Source organism: Manis pentadactyla, chromosome 2 (assembly GCF_030020395.1).
Source record: "Manis pentadactyla isolate mManPen7 chromosome 2, mManPen7.hap1, whole genome shotgun sequence".
NCBI classification, from domain to species: Eukaryota; Metazoa; Chordata; class Mammalia; order Pholidota; family Manidae; genus Manis; species Manis pentadactyla.
In genome coordinates, this window is record NC_080020.1 from 22,864,118 (window position 1) to 22,881,125 (window position 17,008).

General features: G+C 44.1%; 1 protein-coding gene across 3 annotated transcripts in view; it reads left to right on the forward strand.

The window, feature by feature from the left end:
* Positions 1-932: 932 nt before the first annotated feature.
* RPS14 (ribosomal protein S14) overlaps positions 933-17,008 on the forward strand; it is a 51,178-nt gene continuing 35,102 nt past the window's right edge. The window contains exons 1-5 of one of the 3 annotated variants that reach the window (XM_036881525.2): positions 933-1,132; positions 3,531-3,681; positions 4,312-4,473; positions 5,514-5,590; positions 6,585-6,703. In XM_036881525.2, coding sequence (XP_036737420.1) covers positions 3,533-3,681; positions 4,312-4,473; positions 5,514-5,590; positions 6,585-6,652 — 456 coding nt within the window. In that variant the 5' untranslated portion in view covers positions 933-1,132; positions 3,531-3,532 and the 3' untranslated portion in view covers positions 6,653-6,703. The other 2 variants (XM_036881524.2, XM_057490752.1) reach the window with 2 other exon arrangements.

Genomic DNA, 17,008 nt, shown 5'->3' on the forward strand with positions numbered 1-17,008 from the left:
ATTTTATTTTCTTAAAAAAAGAAGCTTTTCTTCTGCATGTATAGGAAAGATAATGTTTGAGAAAGACATACACCAAGGTAATAGTGGTAAGGCTGCCATTTCTTTTTTCTTTTGGTTTTCCTTTCTGCATGTTTCTAGTTTATGAGTTTTCTGTAGATAATTACCTTTGTGAAGGTAAAAGGGGGCATTGCATTTTTTTAAATGAAATTTTTCCCTAAATTGAACTGTTCAGTGGCATCCATTCCAGCGCACAAAGGGCTTAATACTACTCTACATAATCATTCATCTATTCAAAAAAATTTATATATATATATGCACTATACATATTCCATTACATGGGCTGTATTATATGTGTGTGTATACATCTACACACATACATATACATACATATATACACGCATATATATGACCTAGTTCTTGGCCCTTCCCCATGTCTCCATCTATACATTCTCCCAATCCTTCAAGGTCCTTCAATATTGGTAGTAGAGGGACATATGAAAGTTACTATTAACATACAGGCTTTGAAGTCAAAATTCCAAATCAGCCACCCATGTGTGATCTCAGTTAACATCCCTTATCTGCAAAAGGGAAGTCCCGCAGTATCTAAGTATCTACTTGATAATGTTGTGAGGATTAAGTCAAGCAATGCATAAGATCGCTTAGCGCAGGCTGATATATAATAAATACTGAATGAGTCATCCTTTTTTATTTAGTCCAGGACGTAGACCGAAGTGTGTAATAACCACGGTGGTGGTGTTACTCCCCTCCGCGCCACGAGGTGCCACTTGCGAGCTGACCAGACCCGGGGACCGGAGGGCAGAAGTCCGTCTAGCCCGCGACCGCCGCCATCTTAGAACACAGGTCCTCCTTACCCAGCCGATATAGCTGCTTCGTGTAGTGTAAGAGGCCGACCTGCTAGCAACAATACCGAGCGCCTCGCCTCCCTGGCGCTCCCTTAAGTAAACTGTCTTTCCGAGGCGAGTCCTAATCTCCTTGGAAACGCTAAAGGCGGCGCCCTACGGGAGCCGGACTCCGTGACCTCAGGCGTACACTTCCGGAGCACGGAGGTGACCCGTCGCCCCGCCTTCTTCCACCCTCTCTTTCCGGTGCCGAGTTCGGAGAAGACGCGCAGGTAGGAGTCCTGACGAAGATCATCGGGTGACATCCTGCGGCTGGGGGGCCCCGCGGGGCCGGGGGCGCGGGACCCGGGTCTTTCTGAGGAAGCCGAGCCGGGCCAGAGGGCCGCGGCCGGCCGACCCACACTCCAGTTCGCGCTGTTCCTCGGAAGGCGGCGGTCTTGCTTCTGGGAGGAGCCTGTGAGTGGAGCGATGCGGGGTCCGGCCTGAAGTCCCCGGCTCCCTGTATGACCACCGACCGCTACGTTTAAGCGGCCGCGCGGCGTTGTTGGGAAGGAGCACGGAATCAGGCCTAGTTTGATGTGGGCTCCCGCCTCTGCTCCGTGAGCCGCAGGCCAGGTGCCTCATTTCCAGTGCGTCTGCTCCACTGGGAAACAGGAGTAATTGTCTCACCTGTCCCATGCGGTTGTAGGAAGTATTCGGGGACGGATGCAGGAAAAACGTCCCTGTGTTGGGTGATTGCTAAGGCGGGCGCCCCCTCGCAAGTTCTTGGCGCCCAGACAGGCTCCTCAAAGCCAGAACTTGGGGGTAGGGACGGCGTATCAGTGTTTGCTGAGCACTTGCCACGCGTTTGTACACTCCCGGATGACACGGGGTAGGGAAAAGGCACGTTGGCATTTGTTTCGGGACTTAAATTCATGCTTCCTTAGTTGAAACATGCTGGGGTCCTGGGCTTCTTCAGGCAGAACTTAAAGCTGCTCTCCTATGAATTTTCTTGGCACATTCCTTGTAATTCTTACCTCATTGGATCTAATTTGAGGATAGGAACTGGTAACTTTGTACTCCCACGTCCTACACTTTTTGGTGCCTACTGTGGTCAGACACGGATTAAATATTGTATAAAGAAGGCACTGGGGAGACCCAGGAATATGTAAGACATGGCTTTTTTAAGTCCTGGGGTGGTGGTGATTTATGGAATAGAGGCATCTTGGCACAGGATAGAGTGCTGGGCTGGGAGCCAGTGCACTTCAGTTTTAGGTATGGTTTTGACACTGAAATTAAAGTGAGGCCCTCCTTTCTTTGCTTTCTCTATCTGGAAGGATATAGCCCGAATTCATCTGAGCCCTTCTTAGTCTAGTGTCTTCTGAAAGTGTTAAGAAATTCTTTGAATTTTGAGTCTCAGGAGGGTTAGAAGGCCTGCGGCTTTAGGCAGAAAGCAGTTCTTGCCTAGCCTTTCACATTCTCATCCTCACCTACTTTCCTCCTGACTTGTCTCCCTCCCTAAGCCCACTTGACAGTGTGATTGCATTTAGGTTAAATGCTAGAGGTATTTGGTTTCACAAACATTGAATTTCTTCTAGGATGGGTCTTTTCTGTTACCCTTTGAGAGAACGTGTTTTAGTGCCTTTAATACTTGGTTCTTGTAAAAATTTAAGGATTTCGTTTTGATCAGTTGTGGAAGGATGTCAGGAGATGAATTGCCAGAGGATGGGAGATAGTGTTTAAACTGTTGTTTTGAGAGGGATGGTGGAGCACGGGAAACTAGAGGAGTATGTTGGTTTGGGAGCCTTGAATTTCTAATCTGCAGAGTTGGTGCAGAATTCAGCAGGTAGTGGGGTTCCCCCCCACCCCCATAGAGGGTCTTCACCTCTTCCCAGTACATGGGTAGGTTATTAGCTTTGGTCTTACACTAGTTTTTTTGAATGTGGTCTTTCAGGCTTTTTTGAGCCTAAACTGTAAGTGGTGCTTGGGGGCCAGGAAACCCCAACACTTTCAGCATTGGAGGTACTGTGCGGCGTCGACTATGATCCTCTGACTTTGTTCTGACCTCTGCTCTGCAACTGATTATCTGTGTCACCCTAACCAAATCAAAATTTTCTCATTTTATTTTTATGAAGGTATTGATAAACAATCTTAATGAAGGTTTCACATGAGCAGTATTTTGCGGCTATTGCATTCACCCATATTATCAAGTATCCCCCACATACCCCATTATAGTCATTGTCCATCAGCATAGCAAGATTCTTAGCTTATGTTTTGAGGACAATAAGGCCCAGAGAGAATTGATTTAACCAGGTTTGCAGAGCTGTTAGTTGAACTTGGAGGTTTCCAGAGACCAAAGCCAGTGTGTTTCTGAGACTCACTAGTAGACATCTGAGAGGTGCTTGTGTTCTGCTGCTGGAACCTTAAGCTTCTATAGGTGCTCTAAGCTGTGCTTTTGGTAGGTTCAGAAGGGCTGCCTTTAAGGTACTTTGCTTTTTAGCCACCAGTTGAAATCCCTAAGTGCAGGGAGAAATGAGTTTTAATGGGGCAGAGATTAGACAACAGCACGGTCGTGGGTGGAGGAAGACAGGGACACATACTAAAACTTGGGGTATCTTTTAATAGCCAGGAAGAGGGTTCTGGAAATCTCTTACCTGTTCTTAACATTGGAGTTCTTTTCCTTCTTTTGAGAAATGGCACCTCGCAAGGGGAAAGAAAAGAAGGAAGAACAGGTCATCAGCCTTGGACCTCAGGTAGCTGAAGGAGAAAATGTATTTGGTGTCTGCCACATTTTTGCATCCTTCAATGACACTTTCGTCCATGTCACCGATCTTTCTGGCAAGTGAGTACCTAGGTATAGAGGCGTGAGACCAAACTGGTAAGGAGGTGGGGAATGGGGAACTGGGTGGCAATTAAAGGGGTTCTCTTGAAAGAATTGAAAAGAATGGTTAGATGAGAAATGTGCTTAGTTGTTTAGTCCACATGTACTGTTGGTTTTTCAGGCACTGGAGTTTTGAGGAAAAAGGTACATTCTGTGCCCTTCTGCGTTACAGTATGGTGATCACTGAATCTTTAATCTCTTGGTACTTTGTAGGGCAATAGTGGGCTGCAAGTCAGCCCTGGGTATAGGTTCTGGCTGCTGGTAGCAAGTTTTTGTGACTTAGGTGAAGTCACTGAAATTATAAGTTTTTATTTCCTTGAATGTAAAAGGCTAATAGTGCCTACCTCATTAAGTAATTGAGTAATAAATGTGAAAGTAAATATGAAATGTTAATATAGGGCTTAGCTATTTTGAGTCTTTAGACTCCATGAAAGCAGAGACCGTGACAGTCTTGTCAGAAAGGATGTGTGCTCAAGTTGACCATCATCCTCTGCCATACTTGAGCTGCAGCACTCTTCACTCATTAGGATTTGATAAGCACTGAGAATCTTGTTGAATGAGAGAGAAGTGACCATGTGCTTTTGTTCTCAGGGAAACTATCTGCCGTGTAACTGGTGGGATGAAGGTGAAGGCTGATCGAGATGAGTCCTCTCCATACGCTGCCATGTTGGCTGCCCAGGATGTAGCCCAGAGGTGCAAGGAGCTGGGCATCACTGCCCTCCACATCAAACTCCGGGCCACAGGAGGAAATAGGTGCAGAAGGCAGGGGCTGGGTGGGGAGGTCACCGGGCTTGGGCACCAGACCACCTGGATTTAAGGCTTGGTTTTTCTTTTGTGACTTTACACAAGACATTTTAGATGTATACTTATTTAATAATTGGCTCCTGTTCTGCTGCTGCCTCTCCTCTCCAAATTTATTGAGCACTCACTGTATACCAGGTGCTGTGTTCTAGGTACTAGAAAAGAATGATGGAAAAAAGTTTATGTAGCTTCTATCCTCCTGTGTGGTACGTAGGCTGGTGGAAGAGTCAGACTTTAAACAAAATGAGCAGGAGAGCAAGTGATTCCATTTTTGGCAAGTGCTAGAAAGCAAATGTGTGGTGTCAGAGATGGAGTTAGTGCTAAAGTATAATTTAAACTGAGATCTAAGTATTTGCCACGAGTTGGTCCAGTGAAGGAAGGACAAGGGTAGAGTATTCCCACCAGAGACAGCTACAGGGAAAAAGTCTTGTGGAATTGAACTTGGCACATCTTCAGGAAGGAGTAACATGAGGGGTGGTCAGAGAGATAAAGGAGCAAGGTCCTGCTCCGTCTTGAAGGGTGCAGTAAGGACTTGGACTAGAGTCAGAGGGAGTGTGGAAGAGCATAAAACTTCCCAGAGTAATGACCTGTTGAGATTGGGGTTTTTTATAGATGACTGCTATGTAGGGAACAAACCAAATAACTGTTGAAGTGGTCCACTAGAGAGACAGTAGTATCTTGGTCTTGGGTGGGTGGGTGGAGCAGTTATAAATGACAGATCACCAAAAAAAGACGTAGAATCACAGCATGTGGCAGGAAGGGATGGTGCCTTACGTGGGTTGCAGGCATGGCAGGTTACAAACTGATCCATGGGCCAGAAAGCATGCAGCAAAAACTGTAAGTGGACTGTTAAGTCGTCTGATACTCTTAAAATATTTACTGTCTGGCCTTTCATGGAATGTTTACAGATCTCTAAACTAGATGGTTGTGGGATCTTAGAACCCCAAATGACTTGGCTAAAGACTTTCCTTAGGGTAAACTTCATATTCTAGGACCAAGACCCCTGGACCTGGGGCCCAGTCAGCCCTCAGAGCCCTTGCCCGCTCAGGAATGAAGATCGGACGGATTGGTAAGTGCTCCCCTCTGGCTAGCACTTGGGTTTGCTTTTGAAGCATGAATCCCAGAAAGCATGTGATGTGCCCACTGGATACAGGGCCTGGTCTGAGGACTGTAGGCAGTTAGGGTTTTAATGGAGGCTGCAAGAGGTCCTATGTGACAAAATCTCTCCTGAACACTCATGTCACTTCGATGTGAACAGTGACCTTCTCTTCTGCATTGGGACAGCACAGTTTTCATTTCTGAATCTGCCCCACACTTCCTGGTGCAGTGGTTGATGACTGATGGGAGATGAATTGTCCTCCCTTTCCACTGTTTTTCAGAGAAGTTACTGTTGGCAATTTGTGTGGCCTGTCTGCTGCATTGTAGGACCTTAAGTATCCTTGGTCCTTGCCTGCCCAGTTTGAGTAGGGCATGCCAATCACTGTGACAACCAAAAATGAATGGAGGGAGTAGGAACTTGGTTGAGAATCACAGTAGTCTGAATAAGTCTACGTTTGTGTAGCATCTGTACCTTCATGCCTGTGATCTCCTGGCCCCTTGCAGCTCCTAGGAAGGAGGTGTTAGCCCTTCCCTGTTATTTCTGTGCACAGATTGGCAACATGTACTGATCCCTCAGTTTAATGGTCTAGCTCCAACCCTTTTACGAGTTTTTTTCAGAGTTTTTTCAACCTATTGAAAGGAGATAGTCCTCACTTGCCCTTTTTTGGAGGGGTTTTCCACCTGAGAGTCAGTGGACAAGGTTTCAGAAACCTGGGCATGTTGCCTGCCTCTGACTTCCAATGCAAGGTGTGTACCTTGGCTGAGCCTCACTTTTCTCATCGGAAAAGGGAGTTCAGAGGACATCAGAAATGTTGAGGAAGCAGATAGGGCAGTTCTGCCTATCCTTAGGACCCATTTGGGGAGCAGGGCAACCCAGTGTCGATTTGTTAGACCACTGGCCTAGGGAGGCCTGGACTCCTTCCAATCCAGCTCTAATCAATGATGATTTTTCTTCCTCCCCACAGAGGATGTTACCCCCATCCCCTCCGATAGTACCCGCAGGAAGGGGGGTCGCCGTGGTCGCCGTCTGTGAACAGGAGTCCTCAGATTACTTTCTGTTAATAAATTGTCTTTGTGTGAGCTATTTCGACTCCAGTTGTGTCTCTCATGTAGGGATCGTGCCTCAGGGATATTTGACTCCTTCCTCCCAGCTGCATTCATGGGACTCAGAGGTGCAGTGATAAACCAGCAGGCATTTAATAGATTGCTTCAGAGAATGTAGATAAACTGCTGAACAGGAACACCAGAGGGATTGATTCAGCCCCTGACGTGGACAGAGGGTGAGTGAACCTGTCTTCTGTGAAATGACTTTCCAGGAGGAGGAACCTAAGGAGAGGTGAGATGGTGGTGGTCAAGTGGGGTTTTTCCATGCTGCTCTTTGTGGCGTTAAGTTACCTCAGTCATCTAAAACAGAACAAGGCCTTGAAGACCTTATTTTGAAAGTGGAGTTATTAGTTCCAAACATGGACCAAATCAAGGAGCCAGAGCGGAGTGGAAACTTTGACCACGTACAGCCTGAGCAGAAGAGGAGCTTTCCAGACTTCAGCCTTTTATAAACACATGTGGGTGTATACTCGCCCCCCACACCTTCTGTGCAAAATTGGTAATGCGCTTTATTGCATATTTTTCTCACTTGGCAGATCTTGGGAGATTGTTCCACATCAGTACATAAAGTACATAAAGATTCAGTCATCCATAAATATATATCAAGCCCTATTTTCATCAGCAATTAAAAAAAGGTTTTTGTTTTCCGGATGCCTGCATTCAGCTCCAAGGACCCAATGGCACCAGATGGTACAAGTTCTGCAAGAAATAGCAGGGCCCTGTGATAGTAACTGCTGCATGGATGGACGGTTAGGAGAGACAAGGCTGGTGGGTGAGCAGCTTTACCCAGGCCCTGTGGAGAGGAGAGGACCTTAAGTGTCCTGGGCTGTATTGAGAATACAAAGAAGTGAAGGATTCTAAAGGGAAAAATCACAGACAAGAAGGTAAAGTTTGTAGGAATGCTGTTACTTTAGGGCAAATGTCTGATGGCAGATTTTGAGCAGTAACTGGCAAAGAAGCTGTGTTCTGGGCAGAGGGAATGAGCCCTTTGGTCCTGAGGATTGTATTGGTGGATTACTGTGACGCAGCAGCTTTGGTCAACTCCCTAGACCCAGCCAAGTTACTTTAATCACCCTGTTGAATCCTAAGCCCGATGGGAAGGTGCTACTCATCCCCATAACACGTAAGGACACTACAAAAAGCTTACCAGAGGGCACAGCTTAGAAGGAAAAGCCTACCTGACTATTGAGCTCTATTTTGATAACAGCTTTATTGAGCTACAATTCATGCACCATACAATTCACCTATTCCACATGTACAGTCCAATAAGTTTTAGTATATTCAGAGTTATACAGGCACTGCAATTTTAGAATACTTTCTCCCCCTCCCCAAGCCATTAACAGTCACTGTTCCCTGCCCTAGACAACCGCTAATTTACTTGCTGTCTAGTTTTGCCTATTCTGGACATTTCATAGAAATGGAATCCACGATATGTAATCTTTTGTGTGTAGATTCTTTAAGTTAGCATAGTGTTTTCAGGGTTTGTGTAGCAGGTGTCAGTGCTTAAAGTGTTTTTTTTTTTTTTGCTAAATAATCCATAGTCTGGATATATGGTTCACGGTCTTCACAACTTTTCCTTTGGAGGAATACTGGAGATCCGGGTTAGTCAGGGCCCCCATTTACTTACCCTGTGGTGTTAGTTAAACTTTGTTGAATCTCTTATTGCTTTACCAACCCAGAATATAGAATGAGTCCATGCTGATATAATTGATTTCAGTAAGTAAATGAGGAAGGTACAAGTTTTCCTTTAAAAGAATTCCAAATATAAATACATACTCCCCCTTCCAGTAAGTGGAATTTTAATTTCCCCTCGCTTGAGTGTGGGCTGGGCTTGATGACTCACATTCCAAAGAATAGAAAGTGGAAGAGGGAAAATGCTAACTGCTCTGGAGAAACCTGTCATAACACTATTTCAACTAAATTTCTGAGGTTGATACCATGTACTTTGATTTGAGATCAGGAGAGTACTTAACCTCTGATAGCTTTCTAAAAACCCGTCAGAGGACATTCTACAAAATACCAGTACTTAGATGATCAAAAGTCATGAGAAACAGGGATAGAGGACCAGAGGAGATTAAGGAGACATAACTAAATGCAGTGTTCGATCCTGGACCAGAAAGGGCATTAGTGTAAAAACCAGTCCAATCTGAATAAAGCCTGGAGTGCAGTTGGTAATGTACTGATGTTAGTTTCTTAGTTTTGGCAAGTATGCTAATATGTTAACAGGGAAAACTGAGTGAATGGTATACAGGAAAGTCATAATCTGCAACTTTATGGTAAATTTAAAATTATTCCAAAATAAAATTAGGAAAACAATGAGGGTGCTTTCCTACTATTAGCCTGGTTTCCAAGGCAGGAAGGTGGTGCACAGATCTGGACGAAAATCTTAGGGGGGAGCATCAGACTATGTAACTTAAGGCAAATTAACTGCTCAGCCATTAGTGAAAGTTCCTGTGATAATGGCTACCTCAGAAGGTAATGCAAGAAGTAAGATTAAAGCATTGAGCACAGTTCCTGCTGCTAAAGAGGCTGCTACTATTCTTAGGCCTGTTCAGTTCTTATGCCAAGCAGCACATATGACAACTGGCAGGGATCCTGGTGGAAAAATGGTGATGGTTGCTAGAGCATTCTTTTTACTTCTTGTGATGGGCTTGCCCTGGTGTTCCCTGGTAACCAGGGGTACAATCAGCCAGGTCTTTGAAAGCAGTTCTTACAGGGTTTTGTTAGCAAGGTGCTACACAAGGAAAGCCAATTTGTGCAGCTCAGGTTGGACTATAGCAGTCTATTGGCTACCAAGGTGTGCAGAGCAGGACTAGATGAGCTGTTGCCCACCTGAGACTACAGGCCTTGGAAGGTGAGCCTGCAGCTGCTGGCTGTAACTGCAGGCCTACCCAGGATCCTGGGGATGGTCCCTTCTCTCCTGGCTCCTTTCTCTTATCTGAGCTCCTTCAACAGTCTCTTCTAACAACTCTCCTTGTCTTCCCACTGGCCCCTGCCTATTCCTAGACCACACTGCAGCTGTGAGACCTAAAACTAATTGGGTTATGTCACTGGCCATTTTATCATTGCCTCACCCTGTTGCCTTCAGTCAAGAACCCAGTTTCCTCCATGAATCTCCAGTGTTTTATCTGGCCTTGCCATATATCCTTAACCCTCTTGCTCTGCCCAAGCCAAACCTAGTTCTTTTCACTTCTCCATTTCTTCGTGCCTTCAGTGTTTTGCTTATGTGTCCCCCTTCCCTGCTTGGCTTCTTAAGCGTCAGTTCTCCCCCCACTAGGCCTTACACCTTATACTCATCTGTTTGGATCAGTTTTTATCACTAAATTACCTTCCTGGATGCTCTGTGAGGCACTCCACTGAATTTCTACAGCACCCACCCCTCCTCCCTCTGTGGTACCACTGGTCACCCTCTATTCTAATTGTCTATTTTCCCCATTAATTGTGAGCTCTGAGAGGGCAGAGAGTGTATCTTGTTTAATGTCTCCTGCCCCAGTCAGACTGCAAAAGTAGGGGCTCAATAAAGATTTGTTTGATGAATCACTGAAGAGAGTAGATGAATGGGCTTCTATCTTCCGTAGTTCCGCCAACTAGGTACCGTGAAGGGCCTTTCTAGATCCTGTATAAATTAGACATGCGTCACTGGGTTATGTCACTCTGTGGCCAAAAGATGTAAAGTCCCCAAGGGTGCTACAGAAGTGAGAAAGAAAAAGGGCATCAGGATGAAATGGATTAGGGAGCAGAGAACTGTAGGCAAAAAAGTTGGGGTAGCCCTCAAGGCAAATACTGGAGTCAGTGGCAGGAGGTTTTCTTGCTATCCCAACATGAGAGAGCTGAACTTGACCTTCATATTAAGCCGGAAATCCCCTGGGCTAATATCCCAGGTAGGAGTGTCCCTGGGCTTTTGGCAGAAGCAAAAGCAAATCCTTTCTGGAGAAATCCATCCACAGCTGGGGCCCTTGGGTTACACAGAGATTACGTTCAACCAAATATGACTAAAAAAAAAAAACATGAAAAAAAGCCACCCAAGTGAGAGCAGAAACAACAGCATTTATATATCCCAAAGACTTAAGATCATAATAGAATTGTTAGGATATAAAATAACTACATATGAAATGTTTAAAGAAATACACAGTGGAACAAAGTAGGCCAAAAGTGTAAAAATCAAAAGTTTGAAAAGGAACCAAAGAAAATTGGAAATAAAATACATATGATCATCAAAATTACATACTCCATGGATAGATTTGATGGCAGATTAGTCAACGGAAGAATTACTGAACTGCAAAATAAATCTGAAGAAATTACAAAATAAGATTCCAAGAAGATTGAAGCTGAGGTACATCCCTGTATGGCTTCCTCCGCATTCTGCCTGAGGTGGAGCACTACCCTTGGCAGCTGTTGCTGCTTGCAGTTAGCCTTCATTAACCTAGGTGGGGATGTGGCTCCCTGCCACCCAGGAGGGTGCTGTCAAGGCCATTCTCAGTCTCTAATGCAGGATCAGGAAAATCCTTTCCCAAGAAATGACTTCAGGGGAGCATTATTGACTTAGGTGGGTTAAATAACTTGGCCAGTAGGTAGAAGTTGTAGAGAGATAGACTTGAGTATCGAAGGAGTACTCTAAAAGAGCTGTTCCAGAGGGAATAAAATTGCTTTGTGAAATAGTGATCTCCCCATCTTGGAGGCATACAGGTATAAACTAGACCCTCAAAGGCTTGGTATGGCTGAGGCAGTTTTTCCCCAATATGCTTTTTCTTCATCTTCTATTGTAAATAAGAGTCTCAATTTTTAGCTGGATATATGGTTGATCAGCATAAAGACTACAGTTCCCAGCCTCCCCCACATAGCTAGGTGTGGCCGTATGAGTAAGCTGTGGCCAGTGAGATGTAGCAGAAGTTGTATATGCAATTTATAGGAAGTGTCTTTTGAAATTCTTTTTTAATTAACCTTGGTTACTAACATGCTGTATATTACATCTCCAGGACACATATGTCTTAAAAATACAGGAAGTGTCTTGAATGGGTAAAGGCATGCCCTTTTCCCCTTTCCTCTAGATAACTGTTTTCAGATCTCTCTGGAACTTGTTCCCTTATCATATAGGCCCTCCCTGACCACCACATCAATTTAGCATCCCCCAGCCCCTACCACCACTGCCACCTCTGGCCATTATTCTCAAGCTATTTACCTATCTATCCTGCCATACCCATAGCACTTAACCCCACCTGATGTGTACATCTATGTCTCCAAGTCCAGTGGTTCTCAACCTTGAGCATGATTCACATTCAGTAGCTCTGGGGTGGAGACCTGAGGATATACATTTCTAAAAAGTTCCCAGGTGGTGTTGATGTCAGTGGTCTCAGACCATCTTCTAAGAGCCACTGGACTAGTCCTCTTAGACCACTGCGCTGTGTCCTGGCAAACGGGAACAGTACATAAGTTGTGGTGCTCTGTAGATGTTTGTTGATTCAAATTATTGATATTATCTCATTCAATCACTTTGACTTAAGTTCTGTTATTAGCCATATTTTACAACTGGGGACAAACTGAGGGCCAGAGAAGTGACCTGTCTAGGTGCATGTAGAACGGGGCAAAGCCAGGATTCAAACCTGTGCTTGTCTTCTGTAACCACCAATTTTGCCCTTAACTACTACCCTGTCACCCCCTGGCAGGCTGGGACTTAGCACAGTGGGACTGGCCAGGAAGTTGAGAAGGATCCTCCCTGTCCCAGCCTCTGCAGATGGTTGGCAAATAGATGGCAGCAGAGTCAGCTTCCGAGGGGAGCCCAGCAGCTGCGGAGCTTGCAGTAGTCATATATAGATGACCACCAGGTGGCGACATCATTCCAACAGGCAGCTGTCTGTTGGGACTGGGAGGTGTCTAAATTCGGATTTGGGTTCTGCCACCGTTAGTTCTGGGGCCCTGGGCATATCCCAGTTCTTATGGGCCTCAGTTTCCCAATCTTTACAGACTGGAGATTGGATCTCAGTAATCTCCAAAGAGCCCTTGCAGCTGAAAAACCATCTATAACAAGGCAGGTACAGCTACTAAAATTCAAATGCCCCCAAAACCCAATGTGCTGTTTTCTTCTCTACCCCACTGAAAAAAAACCACTGCCACCACACACACACACACACACACACACACACACACACACACACACACACACACACACACACACACACACACAGTATAATAGCACTGTCCAAAATAAATATGATATACAAGCCACAAAACAGCCATACAAGCCACAAAACAGGCATTCAAATTTTCTAGTAGTCATATTAATAAGTACATGACAAAATGACATTAATGGTAACATATTTCATTTAACCCAATATATCCAAAATATTCTCATTTCAAGATAATTATCAATATAAAAATTATCAAGGTATTTCACGTTCTTTTCTGTGCTAAGTCTTTGAAATCCAGTGGGTATTTTACACTTAGAGCACATCTCAATTTGGACTGGCCATGTTTCAAGGCTTTGGCTGCCACATGCAGCTAGTAGCTGCCCTGTTAGACAGCATAGCTCTGGAATACTAATGGCAAATGTTTATTGATGTAGGCGCTGTGCTGAGTGTTTTACATACATGATCTCGATTCTCACAAACCCCATGAAGTAGGCAAGATTGTTACCAGTCTCATTTTATAGATGACGGAACAGGGAGACTGTTTTGGCCAAGATCACACATGGCAAGGAGCAGAAGAATCTAGAATTGAACTTGGCAATGTTTGGCTCCAGGGTCTGGGCTCTTTGTCATGACATAATTCTACCCTGATCGTAGATGTTCAGGATATGCAGTCAAAACAGAGCCCACTGATGGGGGATTCCAAATTCTGGGAATGCAAAAGTCTAGCAGCCAATACGCAGGCCAGTGAGGGTAGGAGGCAAGACCTTAAACTACCATCTCCCACCCCAGTTTTGTATTTGGCGAGGTCAACCCGGGCAAACAACCAGTGATTCTGTCAAGAAGAAATCATGATCTTGGGAAAATCATGTTTGTGTGATGAATAAGCTTGCAAAAAAAACTGGTGTGAGAAAGTGAAAACTGAGAATTGCAGAACAGCAGGTGAGTGCAGAAAAGGGTAGAATTCCCAGGCATTGGGCTTTGTCTAAGGTGTGCAGGTTACCTGGAGGCAAGTAGTGGCTCTGCCTTAAGAAAATGATGATGCTGATGCTGTTAATAGCTCAGATTTGTTATGCACTTACCAAACAATGTAACTGTAGCATCTTATTTAATCCTCATAATCACACCAGGAAGTAGATACTACTGTCATTACCATTTTACAGATGAGGAAACTGAGGTATGGGATGCTAGTAGGTAGCAGAGACTCAACCAAATTGAGAAAGCACATGGGACTAATTTATACTCAAACAGGTGAGAGAGAGCTCCACCAAGAGGGTATGAAAGTCAGGAGCTAAGACCTTAGTGTAATTTGGGAAGTTTCACTATTTTTCAGACCCAGTGGATGGTGCTGTTGGTGGCAGTGTTTGGGAAATGAGCTGCTAGACTGAGGCAGGAAGTCTGGGGAGCAGGAAAAGAGAGGGGTCAGGGGGCTGGTTTGGCTGCCTTGGAAGAGAGGCACTAAGGAGGCCTTTTTGTCCTGGCTCCACCCTGCCTGGGTAGGAGGCGGGACATCAAGTGACCTCGCTGCGGAGGGGCAGCTTCCTGCAGACGCACCGTGGCGTTTACTGTGCTGGAGATGGGCAGGACCCCGCCTCAGCATCATCAGTCCTCTACCTGCTTGCTTCTTTTTTTTTGTGTTAAAATTTTTATTAAGGTATGATTGATACACACTCATATGAAGGTTTCACATGAAAAAACAATGTGGTTACTACATTGAACCATATTATCAAGTCCCCACCCATACCCCTGCAGTCACTGTCCATCAGTGTAGTAAGATGCCACAGATCCACTATGTGCCTTATCTGTGCTCCACTGTGCTCCCCATGACCTCTCACACCATGTGTACTAAACATAATACTCCTCCATCCCACTCTCCCTCCCTCCCCACCCACCCGCCCTCCCTCACTCCTCCCCTTTGGTAACCACTATTTCCTTCTTGGAGTCTCTGAGTCTGCTGCCATTTTGTTCCTTCAGATTTGCTTCATTGTTATACTGCACAAATAAGGGAAATCATTTGGCACTTGTCTTTCTTCGCCTGGCTTATTTCACTGAGCATAATACCCTCTAGTTCCATCCATGTTGTTGCAAATGGTAGGATTTGTTTTCTTCTTATGGCTGAATGATATTCCATTGTGTATATGTACCACATCTTCTTTATCCATTCATCTACTGATGGACACTTAGGTTGCTTCCATATCTTGGCTATTGTAAATAGTGCTGCAATAAACATAGGGGTGCATATGTCTTTTTGAGTCTGAGAACTTGTATTCTTTGGGCAAATTCCAAGGACTGGTATTCCCAGGTCAAATGGTATTTCTATTTTGAGTTTTTTGAGGAACCTCCATATTGCTTTCCACAATGGTTGAACTAGCTTGCATTCCCACCAGCAGTGTAGGAGGGCTCCCCTTTCTCTGCATCTTCGCCAGCATTTGTTGTTATTAGTCTTTTTCATGCTGGCCATTCTTACTGGTGTGAGGTGATATCTCATTGTGGTTTTAATTTGCATTTCCCTGATGATTAGTGATGTGGAGCATCTTTTCATGTGCCTGTTGGCCATCTGAATTTCTTCTTTGGAGAATTGTCTCTTCATATCCTCCACACATTTTTTAATTGGGTTATTTGCTTTTTGGGTGTTGAGGCGTGTGAGCTCTTTATATAATTAGGATGTTAACCCTTTGTTGGATATGTCGTTTACAAATATATTCTCCCGTACTGTAGGATGCCTTTTTGTTCTGTTGATGTTGTCCTTTGCTGTACAGAATCTTTTTATGTAGTCCCTTGTGTTCAATTTTGCTTTTATTTCCCTTGCTCGAGGAGTTGCGTTCAGAAGAAGTTGCTCATATTTATATTCAGGAAATTTTTGCCTATGTTGTCTTCTAAGAGTTTTATGGTTTCATGACTTACATTCAGGTCTTTGATCCATTTGAGTTTACTTTTGTGTATGGGGTTAAACAATAATCCAGTTTCATTCTCTTGCATGTAGCTGTCCAGTTTTGCCAACACAGCTGTTAAAGAGGCTGTCATTTCCCCATTGTCTGTCCATGGCTCCTTTATCGTATATTAATTGACCATATATGGTTGGGTTTATATCTGGGCTCTCTAGTCTGTTCCATTGGTCTATTGTTCTGTTCTTGTGCCAGTACCAAATTGTCTTGATTACTGTGGCTTTGTAGTAGAGCTTGAAGTTGGGGAGCATAATCCCCCCAACTTTATTCTTCCTTCTCAGGATTCTTTGGGTATTAGGGGTCTTTTGTGGTTCCATATGAATTTTAGAATGATTTCCTGTAGTTCATTGAAGAATGCTGTTGGTATTTTGATAGTAATTGCATTGAATCTGTAGATTGCTTTAGGCAGGATGGCCATTTTGATAATATTAATTCTTCCTATCCATGAGCATGGGATGTGTTTCCATTTATTGGTATGTTCTTTAATTTCTCTCATGAGTGTCTTGTAGTTTTCAGGGTATAGCTCTTTCACTTCCTTGGTTAGGTTTATTCCTAGGTATTTTATTCTTTTTGATGCAATTGTGAATGGAATTGTTTTTCTGATTTCTCCCTCTGCTAGTTCATCATTAGTGTAATAGAATGCAACAGATTTCTGTGTATTAATTTTGTATCCTGCAACTTTGCTGAATTCAGATACTAGATCTAGTAGTTTTAGATTGGAGTCTTTAGGGTTTTTTATGTACAATATCATGTCATCTGTAAACAGTGACAGTTTAACTCCTTCCTTACCAATCTGGATGCCCTTTATTTCTTTGTGTTGTCTAATTGCTGTGGTGAGGGCCTCCAGAACTATGTTGAATAAAAGTGGAGAGAGTGGGCATCCTTGTCTTGTTCCCAGTCTTAAAGGAAAGGCTTTCAGCTTCTTGCTGTTAGGTATGATGTTGGCTGTGTGTTTATCATATATGGCCTTTATTATGTTGAGGTAATTGCCCTCTATACCCATTTTGTTGAGAGTTTTTATCATGAATGGATGTTGAATCTTGTCAAATGCTGTTTTGGCATCTATGGAAATGATCATGTGGTTTTTGTCCTTCTTTTTGTTGATGTGGTGGATGATGTTGATGGATTTTTTTTTTGTATCATTAATCTACAATTACATGAGGAACATTATGTTTACTAGACTCCCCCCTTCACCAAGTCCCCCCCACATACCCCATT